The 15,717-nt window shown below is 35.4% G+C and overlaps 1 protein-coding gene across 3 annotated transcripts in view; it reads right to left on the reverse strand.

Annotated features, from left to right (window-relative positions):
* Nucleotides 1-15,717, reverse strand: part of LOC120530561 (transforming acidic coiled-coil-containing protein 2-like) — a 123,442-nt gene that overhangs the window by 10,979 nt on the left and 96,746 nt on the right. For 2 of the 3 annotated variants that reach the window (XM_039755001.1, XM_039754989.1), the window contains 5 exons: nt 14,353-14,396; nt 13,818-13,847; nt 10,335-10,343; nt 7,376-7,536; nt 4,931-5,037 (listed from right to left, as the gene is read on the reverse strand). In XM_039755001.1, the coding sequence (XP_039610935.1) occupies nt 4,931-5,037; nt 7,376-7,536; nt 10,335-10,343; nt 13,818-13,847; nt 14,353-14,396 (351 nt within the window). The remainder of the gene's footprint in view (nt 1-4,930; nt 5,038-7,375; nt 7,537-10,334; nt 10,344-13,817; nt 13,848-14,352; nt 14,397-15,717) is intronic. The other variant, XM_039754995.1, reaches the window with a different exon arrangement.

Genomic DNA, 15,717 nt, shown 5'->3' on the forward strand with positions numbered 1-15,717 from the left:
GTCAATAACGTGGGAGGCGTGCTGATGGAGGACGCAGACGCAGCTCCGCCTCACACGGCGACTGAGCTGCAGGCTATAGACATATATATGTACATAAGTAGGATTCAGTTATGACCATTACGCGTAGAATTTCGAAATGAAACCTGCCTAACCTTTGTAAATACGCTGTAAGGAATGAGCCTGCCAAATTTTAGCCTTCTACCTACACGGGAAGTTGGAGAATTAGTGATGAGTCAGTGAGTGAGTGAGTCAGTCAGTGAGGGCTTTGCCTTTTATTAGTACAGATTCACATTTGGCAACCTTGGAATAGCTTAATGCAACACTCACCATGCCTATATTACGGATCCCATTTTTTGACATTTTGTGAACAGGAGTAACGGTTGATGTGGCGTGCACAACTTCAAACACTTCTTATCATTTTTGTTGAAGACACTATTGGTCTACTCTTTATCAAAATGTGTTTCATTTCTGCACAAAATATGGCACACAAATAGCCTAAAATGAGTTTTTTCCAGGGCTAGAGGTCCAAAAATAGAGGGAAATCTCAGAAAGCTTGACATCTTGCATAAATAGACATCAAGGCAAGCCAAACGGTGTATCATACTGTATGTGAGGATTTTCTTGTACAGATGAGTCACAAAGTGATTTCTAAACATTCATGAGTAATTCTTATGAACACAAAATTTCTCAGGATTCATTATACTATTATTTTGGGACAATTTCTTGTGTTTTCTTATTTCTGTTTATGTAAAAAAATGTGATGTATAGATAAAACCATGTAAAATATCTAGGAGAGTTCAAACCAAATATAATACAGTATATTGTTTCTTGAAACTATTCTGAATTTACAAACTATTTCCTAAATACTATAATAATTCATAGTTGAAACCTTGTGCTTAATAATAAATTGTAGACCTGTGTGCGCATTACCAAATTTAAGATGAAGCAACCTTGAAATCAAATCAGCGGCATTTATATGGTTGTAAGGAAAAGCGCTTAACGTTTTTTTGATTTGAACGCGGGGCGGTCTAGCGGGTGAGCGCTGTGAGCCGCGGTGTGTCTGGACACACGTGGAGCCGATATAATGGCCAGTACGGGCTCCACCGCACGTGTTCATTTTAATACGCCGGTGTCCTCGCAGCCTGCCCAGCTTAGGCGGTTCGAGGTGCGCCGAGCCTGAAAGAAAAAGCCGGCATATATGCAAAATAGGTTGAGTCAGAGAAGGGGATCCCATATTGTAAAGAAATCATTTTACTTATGGTGAGTCGGCAACGGATGTGCTTGAGCCGTTGGCCATCCAGGAGGGTTTATACGCGCGCGACCCGCAGGAGTTCGGTTTTAAATACATAGTTGCCCGGCTTTTGTATATAGAGTTATATACAGTATCTCCTAGTGATCGTTTTTGGTGGAGGTGTATATACTTATTTGGTGCTGGGATAGTTTTTGATTTTGGTGCAATTGTTTTTTTGTATATTTACACACACTTGTTTTTGTGCATTTTTCTTTCCTGCTGGAGGAGCGTCTTGAGCCAGGGATTAAAAGACAACCTTCATTATTGGAGTGCGTGTGTAGTTTTTGTAGGAGTGCACTGTTTTTGTAAATACACTGTATTTTTCCTTTTTGTTTGTTTTTATTTATTTCTGAAGAAGTGTCAGTATTGAAGGACTGTGTCTCAAAGCCCACCTGACACTACTGTTTGTTTTTGTTGTACAGCACTCTTGAAAATAAACTTGCACCATTCACCCTTCAGTTTTTGTCTGTGTCTCATCCCTCCACTGATCCTGTTCGGTTCATGAACTATCAGATGTCCAGAGTGTAGGCTGGGACCACTTCCCACTACACTGAATATCACAAGACCTTAATTACACTTTGTATATAAACAGATGTTTTTAGATATTTCTCTTCAAAGACTACATAGATTTGTTATGCACACTGTAAACTTTTATAATGCTGTATAACATCATACATCACTGGCAAATGACTGGTAACAGAAGTCATAACTAATATTGATATGGCAGTACCCATGAAACCAGCACACAAAATGGTACCACTCATTAAAAAAAATTAAAATCAAAGCGCTGATTAGGTGGAGTCACCGATGTGACGTTAAATATGAATAAAATATTAATACTTATAATATGTGGTAAGCCAAAGAAATGTTCCTTAGGCAGGTCCCACACAAGTTCTTAGCAGTGCTCTCCTCAAAAGACTCAGCACATGTAAAGTAAATGTCTGGCTGGAACCTATGAATGGTCTCTGGGACATTTTCCCTTCCAATGTACCAAGCAGTATATTATTGGACATTGCTGTTGGGAGCCCAAATCTTATTATTTTCTGTTCATTTTTACCATTTACCTCTATAGGAGGGAGGAGGATGCAGGGACTAGAAAAAAAACAGGTCTTAGAAGAGAAAATGGAAGATTGGTTGAACCCTACAATAGGCCAGAAGAGCATGCCTGTGTGATACTGGACCAGGCTTTTGTTTAATCATTTTATACAGACTAACATACCTCAGAGTAAGATTGCAAGAAGATACTCTCAGGCAAAAGTCCTACTTTACGAGCCACCCATGCTGACCTAATTGATGTTTTGGAGAAATTGATCTTTTCTCATCAGTAATTTCCTTTACAGAAGTCTCTGTCATATGCACCCTACACCTCAAATAGAAATGTATGTCAGTTCTTGAGCAGTTGGCAGCTTTATTAAAGGAATAAAATGTGCTCCTTTGGAGAAAATATCCAAATTGCATATCCTTTTATCTAAGGTCATTATTGGTCACCAGAAATATCAGGAGATTAATTCACTTATCCTCAGTAGTCTTGGATTTCTTGCTAATGTCACCAAACAACAACTTCAACCCTATAAGATTCAGAAATGCACTGTAGTTATTCAAGGAGTGATGCAGCCTTTAATATTGACTGTTATAGCCTCCTGAAGTATAATGTATCGTTTACTGAGGAACTCTCAGGCTTCGTATCAGTAATAATAACTCATTATGATAGGTTTCTAATTGTATTTCAAATTTTATATGGATATTCAGTGCAACCTTAAAGCAATAGAATTTACTTGTTTACCAATAGAGATATGCCAGGCTAACACTGTAGATCATTTGAGCAAACTCATAAAACCCACTTTGTAAAATAGTTTTTTTTTAGCTATGTTTTAGTTCTACACTTGATAAACTAGGTATGCATAGAATTATCATACTCTTCAACGGGCCTGCAGTCTTTTGGCCTGAAATCCTTGCAGACAACTTTGTTTTGATTTTTTCTGTCTACCTTGCAATTCTGACCTTATCATTGAACTCTCATTTAGAGACCATTAGAAACTTTAAAGAAGTTTTGTATAATATTTATTCATTATTCATTAATATATTCTTATTTAATTTAAATATGTTCTACTTTGAATGTAGCTACATCTTTGACATCTTGTAAAGCACTTTGTGTTACCTTCTTTGTATGAAAATGTGCTACAGAAATTAAGGTTGTATTTGTTTTTATTACACCATAGGGTGCAGTTTCCTGGTATCCGCAAATCTCTTTAATAGGATATCCTCAAACCCTATGTTAAACATGTCGACCTCAAATTTAAAGAATTAGTTCATCCAGGATTTCTTAAAATTGGGATAATAACAAAAAGACTAAGATTCTCAAACACCTCTTGAACTTTTGAGATCCAAGAAAATATCTGGTATCACTTCCTGGTTAAGGCCGTGACTGAGATAGTAACTGTCCTGTACTGTAATTCTTAATGAACAGGATTATGGGGTGGTGTAAAGATTTTACCCAACTCTTGATATTCAGGTTGTAAAGTCTCAACAGAGCAAAAAGGCAATGTGAGGAGAGCGTGAAATTTTAAGCATACAGAATGCAGGCAACTGGAACTCCAACTCTCCAGTTCCTTTGTCAGCCAATGAACTTTCAGATTACACATTTGTAACAAGGGTAGCCTAAATTTACCTTAGTTACTGAAGAATTGATTATCAATAATTACAAAGATGCAATACACAGCCAGCCTGTTAATAACAAGATTGGAGAGATTATGTATTGTAGTTATTCCCTAACTTTTGAATTACCAACAATAGATTGGGCCCTATGTTTTATTTGTATTAGGATTATTTAGGTCTTCAAACAGGGTCAAAGTTGGACACTAATGCAGTTTTTGGTAGCTTCCCAATCTTTTAAGGTTTACACATCTGTGAAGTCTCAAATTTAAACTGGGACCATTCAAAGTATTAATTGAATGGATTTTACTGTATGTGCCCACCCCTGCCAACCATTATGTAAAACAAACATTCATGTTCATGTAGCCTTGGACATGCATGCACATACTCAATATCAGGAACTCCCACAATGAAATCAGAGGCCCTCCATAATACATCATCTCCTTTCTTTTAAACTGATGGATATCTTTTTACCACCTCCACAGGAGTGGAATTCTCTTGGTGATTTTACTGCCAGTGGCTTGGTATATTGTCTTTGTCTTTTGTACTCTGCAAACCAAGTACCTTCAAAGCCAAATTGATGACTCCCCAAGAAAGCTACTGAGAGTTACCATTATTCACCATCTTGTCTTTCATGTCCTTTGAAAAGTCATTCCCTTAACACAGATATTAATGCAGGTTCATTCCAACCTGCATCAGTTCTCTGTGTTTAAAAAGAAAAAATATAGTCCCCAATGTGTTTTGTCTGCTTTGTTTTTAATAATCTAATGCCACCAATCAAAAACGGTTTTAAGTTCTTGTAGGAATTCCTCTAGATTTTCATAAATATACTGATTGGAATCATGAAGGGCAAATGCTTATTTAGGTAACCTCCATACCAAAAGGGAAAAAATGAAAGGTTCTTATTTAGTCATTTACGCGTTAAGATGCTCGTCAAACATTTAACTCATTTTATTCCTGGTAATTTATCAATAGCTAATTACTTACTTCTCCAATTTTTCTTCTGCATGTATTTTGAGAGCATGATATCTCTGTTCTTCTTTCTTAACTCGTGTAAGATACTCTTGTGCACATTTCTTCAATATATCTTCATTCTGCCAGATTAAAAAGTAGGAAAACAAATGGTAAATTTGCTACTGTAATGTTGCAAGATTAAGTAATTATAACATTAAGTTTCAATTTTTTGTATATAAAGTAAATAATCCCCTCCACCCCTGCAAGAGTCTCATTCCACCACAGTGTGCTAAGAAGTGCCTCTGGGGGTCTTTTCTGCTCACTGCTATCAGACAACTCAATGCTTCTTCTCAATGTACTGTTTATGCTCATTTTGAAATATCTGCACAATACACATTTATTTTTCTTTACACATTTATCAGTTGATTGATTGGCTGCTGTATTATTTGGCCTGTGAGTCTGTATCCTTGTTTTTCTGTTGCTGTATGTCTTCATGGGATTAACAACAGTTATCTAATCTAATCTAAAATAATCTCAAACCAGATGGTTGACTGTATTCACAAATTTACATTGAAACTAAAATTAGTCACAAAATTGATCCGAAATGTAACTCTTCAAGCTTCATCTTTATTTTTTTCAGCCTTAAATTTAGTTAAAGAAATGTTTGTCATAGACATTTGCCTGGTTGGATTAGAACATATTTTTTTTCTTTCTGCAATGAAACACTGCACTGCTGCAAGTCCAAATGCTCTGATTCTCTGTTCTCACTAAAAATATAACATCAGCAAACAGACTGCTTCATCACTGAATTCAGCTGATCAAACACAATCAGCAGTTTTAGCCTTGAAGCTGTAAACTTCACCCTACATGCATGAATTGGAAATTTTTAGTCCTTCTGTAACAAGTGCCCCTTGGGAAATCAGCTCACAGATAATTAAGGTGCAAATTCAAAAATGATGTTTTTTTTTTCTTTACTCAGCATTTTCTTGAAGAAAACTACACATTTTTCATATACCCTGTTCAACATTCGTATTATGCACAATAGTCACATAATACATGTTATAAGTTCACTTTAAAAAATTTTTTATGTTTTGATAAAATAACAATCTTTACTCTCAAAAAAAAAGTCTCAACCAAGTAATTAAACATTAGGGCTGCAGGGTATAAAAGATTCACCCAACAGTCCACCGATAAACCAGAATTGTACATCTTTAGGATGTGGTTGGAAACCAGTTGACAAAGAGACGCCTACACATTCATGACAAATACTTGCAAATTCCACATAGTCACCAGGCAATGACTTCAACCCACATATCTATAGTTATGGAGAAACAATGCCACCCACTATGCCACCATGCTGGCCAGCTGAAAAAAAAAAACTTTTATCACATACACTAGATATGGACAATGTCAGAGATAAATTCATGGAGCTGTGTCCAGGATGGAGGAGAAGCCTTTATCCTTAACATGTGTGGAGCCGTGAAGAAGAAGAAGAAGGCAATGACTGAATTACTGCTTTTGATTACACTTCTTAAATACACAATGGATTATACAAGTACTGTACATGATTAGTGAATAGTTTCCAATTTTCTTGTAGGTTACTGAGAAACAGGACCTCAAAGTCTGGATGTTTTCTGTTCTTTGTGGTGCCTTTGTGCCAAAGTTAGTTTTTACCAGTTTTAACCTTGTACTTGGCAGCACTGCTGAAAGCTGTGCAAGAGCAGATCACAGATCAAAAGGCTTCACCTCATGCTTGCTAATGATAAAATGATAATTGACAACAGCATAGCAGTACAGTCTTTAGCACTGCCACTTCATACCGAGCATGATCAATGATTGTGTGATATTTGCTTGTTCTTCTTCTGTCTGTGTGGACTTTTCTCCAGTCACTCCCTTTGGTTTTCCTTTCAATATTCCCAAAATGTGTTTTTTGGTGACTCAGTGATGACTGGCATCTGCTCTAGGGCTAGTCTCAGCCATACCCAGAGTGCTCAGGGGGCAGACACTAACCCAAACCCTTCCTCCTGATCTGAATTAATTGCATTTTACAATGTTAGCCCAGACCTTTCATTTGATAATGCTGCAGATCACTTGCAGATCATTGGGAGGGGCATGGTGATAGCATTTTTGTCAATCTGACATATTTAAAATCACTTTAGACGGTGATTGGATCTTATCTGGATGACTTTTTCACTTTACTTGATTCCAGAAACTTGCAAAAGTGAGTGCAAAATGGTAAATATCATCAGAAATAAACCCCAGAATGTTCCCACCATCATGTGAATGTATTTAGCTAAACATGTGTTTCATGTTAGCAGCACAATGGTTTTGTTTGAAGGTACGAAAGAGAATTAGAAAATTGTATAGTATAAGTATATTATAATTCAAATGTTCTCTTTAAAGCAGTATAGAAATAACCAAACAATTACCACAGTCAAAAATATTTTTACATGTTATTTATGTCTTCATATAAGATACCTTTCGAAAATCGTCTAAAACTTGTTTCATCTTTTCATATCTTCTGAAAAGTTCAGCAAGAGACTTCTCCACAGAGTTAAGATCCGACAAGGCTTGCTCTTTTTCCAAAATTAACTGTTGGATGGTATGATGAGAAAATGATTTTTCTTGCTGCTCATTTTCTGTTAAACAAACACAGGTAACGTCATTCCAATTTTTGTTACATTTTTCAGATACTTTTTTTAAACAGAAATTGCCATAAAACAGCAAGAGTGCACAATATTTGTAAATTCCACAGAATGACAGACCTTGAAAAATATGTTTACCCCAGACAGCACAAAAAATATATAATTAACATATCAATAAATTGCACATATAGAGACTATTTAATCATTGATACACATGAGTACACTCTTAACTTGGGGTCTGTGGATGTCTTGCTGTAAAGAATCCTTCTCCACACACAATACTGATTTTTTATGACAAATTTAAACAAGTAATAATATCACGAGACATTCATCATTGTTATGACTTGCTATCCGGCAAATCTTTCCCTATCTACTCAACCACTAATTTATAATACAGAAGCCATGGAAATTAAGGTACAGTAGTAGTGCAAGAACTATGATCACATAACTCCATCTGGTGGTATAAAGTTACATTTACAACAGATTTCAAAATTATTCTTCTTATTCATAAACCTGTAAACACATTAGTCCCTGTTCCATTTGCAGAATGTAATGTTTGTACACTAGAGTGTGCTGTCATACACTGTAATTTCAATGAGGTAGGCCCATAGCTCTAAGGGCTTTCAAATGATCTGACAGCAAATTTGATGTATAATTTTTCCTTCATTCTTTTCACAGCACTGCAAAAAGCTGTATCATTACAGTTTAATTTGATCAGTCAATTCATAAATTACTACACTCTTCCATGCCTGTCATAACACTTGTGTCTACATGTTGTTATAACATCCAGTAAGCTTTGACTTATGAGTTTTTTCTTCAGAATGTATGTCTGTCGTCTTCTTTCTTCTTCTCTGTTGTTGCCAAGATTTCTTATTTTCCAAGTATGTAAGGATATATTGGTTAGCTACCATCCAAAACTTTCCCCATTTTGGTAACATGGCTGTAATGGTAATTTGGTGGGGCCCAAGAGTTTTAGAAATTACTCTGCAAACAATTCCAGACTCATAGAATTTGCAAACTCTTTCTCTGTACATTTTTGAGAATATCTTCTGCTTGTGACATGATAGTAAGAATTCCATTTTACTATGCACTTATTACAATAAAAGTGAATTGAACTGACCTGAGCAGAACATTTTGTGCCTGTAGAATGTGTCTTTCTATCCAAAACAGCTCTTATTGTTAACCAAAGTATTCAAAAAAGCTGATGACAATTAGTCTTTTAATTGAGTTGAATTATCTAGTAAGGTCAGTAACCTGTCCTCACCTCAAAATACTACATTTGCTTATCTTTACAAATCAAACAACTAAAAATAAAAATACCAAAATCTGCCATACTGTTTTCTCTGAATTTCTCGTATGTGTAATGCTACAGCCCCCTAGAGAGCTGACCAAATTTGCCTTGAAAATTGGGTAAAAATGCAGAAAATGTATTTTTTCATGTCACTTGATTTAAACTAAAACATCCAAAATAGAGCATATCTTTTATGCACATCATTTTGAATACTTTTTTTTAGTTCAGTTTAAAGAACATATTACTTCCAGTTGAGGAAAGTATCTGAATTTGAAATATTCTGAGATTGTTAAGATCATCAAATTGAAGGCTTGCAATAAAATCTTTAAATGTTTTTAGTTTGTGAATTGTTGTATTTCTATGTCGATAATATTACTAACATGATTTAAGAGTAAACAGTATAAACCTATTTACTGGTATTTAAACAACAGTCCTGGGCATTACAAGTTTAATTGTTGGGGTTGCAAAACTGCAGTGCAGGTCCTGTTCATTTGAGAATAACAATATCTAGAGTGAAGGTAAGTAAAATAAGATTTGCACAATGTCTGGAGACCTCCTTGCGTGTAATTCCACGACGGTGTGCACTTGCCATTACCAAAGCAATCATCACCCTAAATGGGAGACAGAAAGTGGATGGATGGAGGGATGATATTCACAATCCAAAACAACTGCTCTATAAGCATTTATAGTTATGTTATGATATGGATGTACTAAGGTAACTTAACATGCTGTTAGATCACAGGATGAAAAAGTAACACATAAAGATGTATTATCTAAAAATTAAGGCCATTTAAGAAAAGACACGTACTACATAACATGAGCCATTATTTCTTCACCTCTCACACATACAGCATTTTTCATATTTTTTAAAATATTCTTTGCAATATATTCCCCAAAAATGCACTGCTCTTTAAACAAACACTTCCTCCTTTATTCCAGGTAGATTAATGGTAGCAGTTTATTTAGACCAGCGCGTTTTTGATATGAGTACTGTGAAACAGAATGAGTGAGGCAGGCCATGTGGCTGGGTGCTGTTCTTTATTTGACTATAAGGACTCACTATATTGTCCTAAGAAAGCTGCATAAACGTATAGAGTTTAATGCTTACTTTATATCAGTAATGTGCTGTATAGTATGACTAATTTGTCTTGTGTTATATATTAATATGCACTGTGAAACATGTATGCAAGATATACATGCACAAATTAAAATAATAAGAAGAGAACATGTCTACAGAAGTCATATAGAGGAATTCCCCATACTGCCATCGAACATTTCTAACAGATATTGTATTTCTGATATTATATCAAGTAAGCTGCTATGCTGTAAACATGTACAGTATTTAATATAATAAATGTGAACAGGTGTGAAATACAAAAATGCTCATAAAAATGAAAATATGAAAAAATAACTGTAAAAAATAAAAGGACAAAAAGTGACAAGTACCAGAATGGATGAAAACTTTCAGCCAAATATGAGGCTGTATAAAAATGTTACTTACCAGAAAGGCCTGATTTCATCAAAATGTAGGAAGAAAAAACACAAAAGCAAAATATATATCGTATTAAGGAGGAAAGAAAAAGTCTTAAAAAGTGCTGTTTTTAAAGAAAAAAAGAATGTGACTTTTTCTGTAATTCTTTCTGTAACAATTCTAAAAATGTTAAAGTAAAAAAACAGGCATGCAAAAGGCAAAAAAAACCAAAAAAACAAACAAAATTTCAAAAGCAATAATACTGTAATTATTGCTGGAGTGGATTCATGGAATAGTATTACTATATATTAAAAAAGTAATTTGAATGTGCTATATGTATTCTACATATTTAAAAATAAGGAATGTGTTAAATGTGCTTTGTAAAGTGTCTTATAATATTGTTCTCTGTGTCAAAGCACTACATAGAATTAAGATATATTGAATATTTTTGACTGATTTTTTTCCAAGAGAAGGTATCATTCCATATACTGTACATCCATATTGTGTACATATAATTCTAAAGAATGAAAATGCTAAGCAACACTCCATCCATCGATTTTCTGCATGTACTCTTTCAGGTCAGGGTTATGGAGAGCGGGCAGCAGCGAGTGGAAGAAAAGAACCAGCCATGGATGGAATGACACATCAACATTAGACAGGGCTTGTCTAAAATAAAATAACACAGGCAGCTGAATATTGTTATAGTAGAATTATAATTATCACCTATATCTGTTCTTGGAGCAACACCATTTTCACTTTAGGAATGGTGATATTATTAAATAGTATAACATTTTTCACATGTAGTTTATGTTAAGTCAACTGGGCTTAACATAAACTTAACAAAAACAATATTTTGAATTTCTGTTAAAGATACAGTTAAGTCCATAAATATTTAGACAGAGACAATTTTTTTCTAATTTTGGTTCTGTACATTACCACAATGAATTTTAAATGAAACAACTCATTTGCAGACTTTCAGCTTTAATTCAGTGGGTTGAACACAAAGATTGCATAAAAATATGAGGCAACTAAAGCATTTTTTAACACAATCCCTTCATTTCAGGGGCTCAAAAGTAATTGGACAATTGACTCAAAGGCTATTTCATGGGCAGGTGTGGGCAAGTCCGTCGTTATGTCATTATCAATTAAGCAGATAAAAGGCCTGGAGTTGATTTGCGGTGTGGTGCTTGCATGTGGAAGATTTTGCTGTGAACAGACAACATGCGGTCAAAGGAGCTCTCCATGCAGGTGAAAGAAGCCATCCTTAAACTGCGAAAACAGAAAAAACCCATCCAAGAAACTGCTACAATATTACGAGTGGCAAAATCTACAGTTTGGTACATCCTGAGAAAGAAAGCAAGCACTGGTGAACTCGGCAACGCAAAAGACCTGGACATCCACGGAAGGCAACAGTGGTAGATGATCGCAGAATCATTTCCATGGTGAAGAGAAACCCCTTCACAACAGCCAACCAAGTGAACAACACTCTCCAGGGGGTAGGCGTATTGATATCCAAGTCTACCATAAAGCGAAGACTGCATGAAAGTAAATACAGAGGGTGCACTGCAAGGTGCAAGCCACTCATAAGCCTCAAGAATAAAAAGGCTAGATTGGACTTTGCTAAAGAACATCTAAAAAGCCAGCACAGTTCTTGAAAAACATTCTTTGGACAGATGAAACCAAGATCAACCTCTACCAGAATGATGGCAAGAAAAAAGTATGGAGAAGGCGTGGAACAGCTCATTATCCAAAGCATACCACATCATCTGTAAAACACGGTGGAGGCAGTGTGATGGCTTGGGCGTGCATGTCTGCCAGTGGCACTGGGACACTAGTGTTTATTGATGATGTGACACAGGACAGAAGCAGCCAAATGAATTCTGAGGTGTTCAGAGACATACTGTCTGCTCAAATCCAGCTAAATGCAGTCAAATTGATTGGGCGGCATTTCATGATACAGATGGACAATGACCCAAAACATACAGCCAAAGCAACCCAGGAGTTTATTAAAGCAAAGAAGTGGAAAATTCTTGAATGGCCAAGCCAGTCACCTGATCTTAACCCAATTGGGCATGCATTTCACTTGTTGAAGACTAAACTTCAGACAGAAAGGCCCAAACAACAACAACTGAAAGCCACTGCAGTAAAGGCCTGGCAGAGCATTAAAAAGGAGGAAACCCAGCATCTGGTGATGTCTATGAGTTCAAAACTTCAGGCTGTCATTGCCAGCAAAGGGTATTAGAAATAACCATTTTATTATCAGTTATTTAATTTGTCCAATTACTTTTGAGCCCCAGAAATAAAGGGATTGTGCTAAAAAATGCTTTAGTTGCCTCACATTTTTATGCAATCTTATTGTTCAACCCACTGAATTAAAGCTGAATGTCTGCACTTCAACTGCATCTTAGTTGTTTCATTTAAAATTCATTGTGGTAATGTACAGAACCAAAATTAGAAAAAAGTTGTCTCTGTCCAAATATTTATGACCTAACTGTATACCATGCATCTACAGTATTATGAAGCCTTACTTCGAATATAAGAGAAGCTAGCTGCATATAATAAAAGGCTAAATCACTGTGTCTGATAAAGTGTGAAAAATTGACAAAATATTTAGAATTTCTTGTTATTGGATCCCCTTTAATTACACTTATCCTGATACACATAGCTCTAATGCTAACTAAGCTCTTGTTCCCGTCATCTCTTCGGTTATGTTAAAAGTTATTGCTCAGGCACTAAATAAGGTGGCCAAGAAGAAAAAAGAGGCCTCTTTGAACTTTTCAGCCTATACCATACAGTATCTATATACTATAGCATGTTTCATCATGCAAATAAGCAGAATAAAATTGATGCAACAATGTTGACTGCTAATGCTAAATCTAATAATATATATATTTATGTAGCACATTTCATTTTCTAAATGCATTTCAAAGTGCTTTAAAAGGATTATACAACAAAGAACAGGTGTTTCCTTTTTTCCTCTATATCAATTCAGATTGAATAGTAATAATTCTAATAATAATAACCACAAAAACTCTCATCTGTCAGGATACAAAGGATGAACAGAGAAAGAAAATTAATGCAAGAGAAATTATGAAACAACGGGCACACAGGCCCCAAACATCTTCCCTTATACAGCAGAGGACATTAGGTCAGGCCAGACGGCAGTACTATTCAGGAGTACAAGGACTTTTTGTTGTTATTAGCACACCAAATTCTTTCAGGGCTTTCGGTGGAAAAGTGTAGGAATCGATCTGAGGTAGATAGACAAGGCAAATCAAGACTAATGAACCTTAATCAGCACACTCAGGGTGAGCACTCAGTTAAATGCCCAGCTATTTACCTGACAGTGCATCACTATGCAGGAAATGGACGTCACAAACTTGTAGCAATAGCACAGCAGTGATGCAGTGATTGTATTTTTGACCTGTGAACACCTGCCTTATAAAGTGCCATGTAATGTTGTGGCCATGAAAAGTGTGAAGTAAAGTTAAAAAAACTGATCAACTGACTTACAGTATTTATGCATCCTTTTTGGAGATGAACCTACCAGAAATAAACAACATATACAGTACATACAGTATGTAGACACATGCTTTTAAAGATCTTATGCAATACTTTCTTTAAATGATGTTGCACTAGGTTCACTGTATTTCATGGTATACCCTTTTTCTTGATTTGGTTATTGTTAACTTAATGTTATTAAATAGGGCATTACCATTTTAAAAGCCTGACAACTACAGTGCTATTAATTTACACAAACTTCATAATGTATTTAAGATCCATAATCTATAGAAACCTTTTAGTAAAATTTGAGTTTTTTTCACCAACTGTTATTGTTTAAGATTTCATGCTACATTATTGATATAGTAGGTAACAATTTGCTAGTTCTTTATAATTTTGTCCCAGTGGGGGTCCTGGGTAATACAAGTAATACAACCTTTTGAAAAATTACAGTAATCTAGTAAAACAAACAGAGAAAAAAAAAAATGATAACAATCAATATTTTTTAAAGTGTCAGGTATGTTGTATTCCACACTGGAATGCTTACCTATCATTTGTGCAATGGTTTTCTCATACTCGGCCACTATTTTTCTGTGAAAAGCAAAAAAAAAAATAAATAAATAAAAAAATGAGTAAAGCTCTAAACTGTTGTGAATAAAAAAGAAAGAAATACAATAAAGAAAATGTACTGAATTTGAGGACACCATGTTGCAGCTAAAACACATATTTCAAATTGCACATTCAAGATTACTTTACAACATGTCTTAACATTGTGGAATCACCACAGGTGAAGCAAGAAAGTACAGGAAAATCCCAAAAATCCATTTAAAAGTACATGTATATTAGCTTAGAATTTAAATAGCACAATGACAACCAATATAGTCGAGTTGCTAACGACCAATAATTCTACTGTTTCTATCAAGTCCTTTTTCAACACAAGTCTTAACATTCTGAGGTAACTAATTCCAGCATGGGTTAGCTATGTGGTTATTGCTCACATTCGTTGTATATATTGCCACATTCGGAGACAACTTCAGAGCTCATCAAATGGTAATTCTACTCCAAGTCAGGGGTTGGTGCCCTCACTTAACACTAGAATTCCTGAAGCCTACGAAAAAACTCATAATTCCGGCCCACCTTAAATACCTTTGCACCTCTCCATCAGTGTCTTTTGTTTTGTAAATGCGTCGAACATCACAAGCAGCAAGAAGCCTGCTGTCCCATACCCCCCCTTGATGGAGCTCAGCTTGCGGGCAAAAAGTTCTCTCAGCTCATCACGACGCTCCTTATTTGTGTGTGATGCGCCTGGAATTGTATTGGGCAAATAATACAGTATATCGTTGTTTGGAATACATGCATTTCATCTGTTTTTATGTGGGTTCCGTGTCTACAAAGATCTGGGTAAGTGTAGTATGAAAGGAAATGCGAGAAATGCAAGAAATGCATGAACACATAACTAAAGCAGAAACGTTTTCAATGTTATGCTAATAATGACAAGAAGTGTATAATGTGTGAACTCCAAATATCAACCACGTGTGCTTTTATTCAAGAATATAACCAAACAGAAAAAAAAAGCATTCGATTTAAATGTGGCTTTCAATGAGTTAAAAACTCAACCTCAAATGTCAGTTGACACGTATTCCTACATGTATTCTTGAATGGTGCATGATCACAACTATTAATAATAAGACTATTACAGTATGATACTAAAACCATGGCAACTCTGACCAAAATTGCACAATTTGCCCTTTTCTGTTACCTTGCATCCTGTTGTATGTGTTTGTAACTTTTCTTGATCAATTTATCTTCTTTTTTCACTGATGTATCATCTTTAGTACTGTGTTTTTTAGATTTATACTGTATCCTTCCTGGATTTGTATGTCTGTTTTTTAAACATCTGATGCTGAAAGTC

The sequence above is a fragment of the Polypterus senegalus genome, chromosome 1 (genome assembly GCF_016835505.1).
Source record: "Polypterus senegalus isolate Bchr_013 chromosome 1, ASM1683550v1, whole genome shotgun sequence".
Classification (NCBI taxonomy): domain Eukaryota; kingdom Metazoa; phylum Chordata; class Cladistia; order Polypteriformes; family Polypteridae; genus Polypterus; species Polypterus senegalus.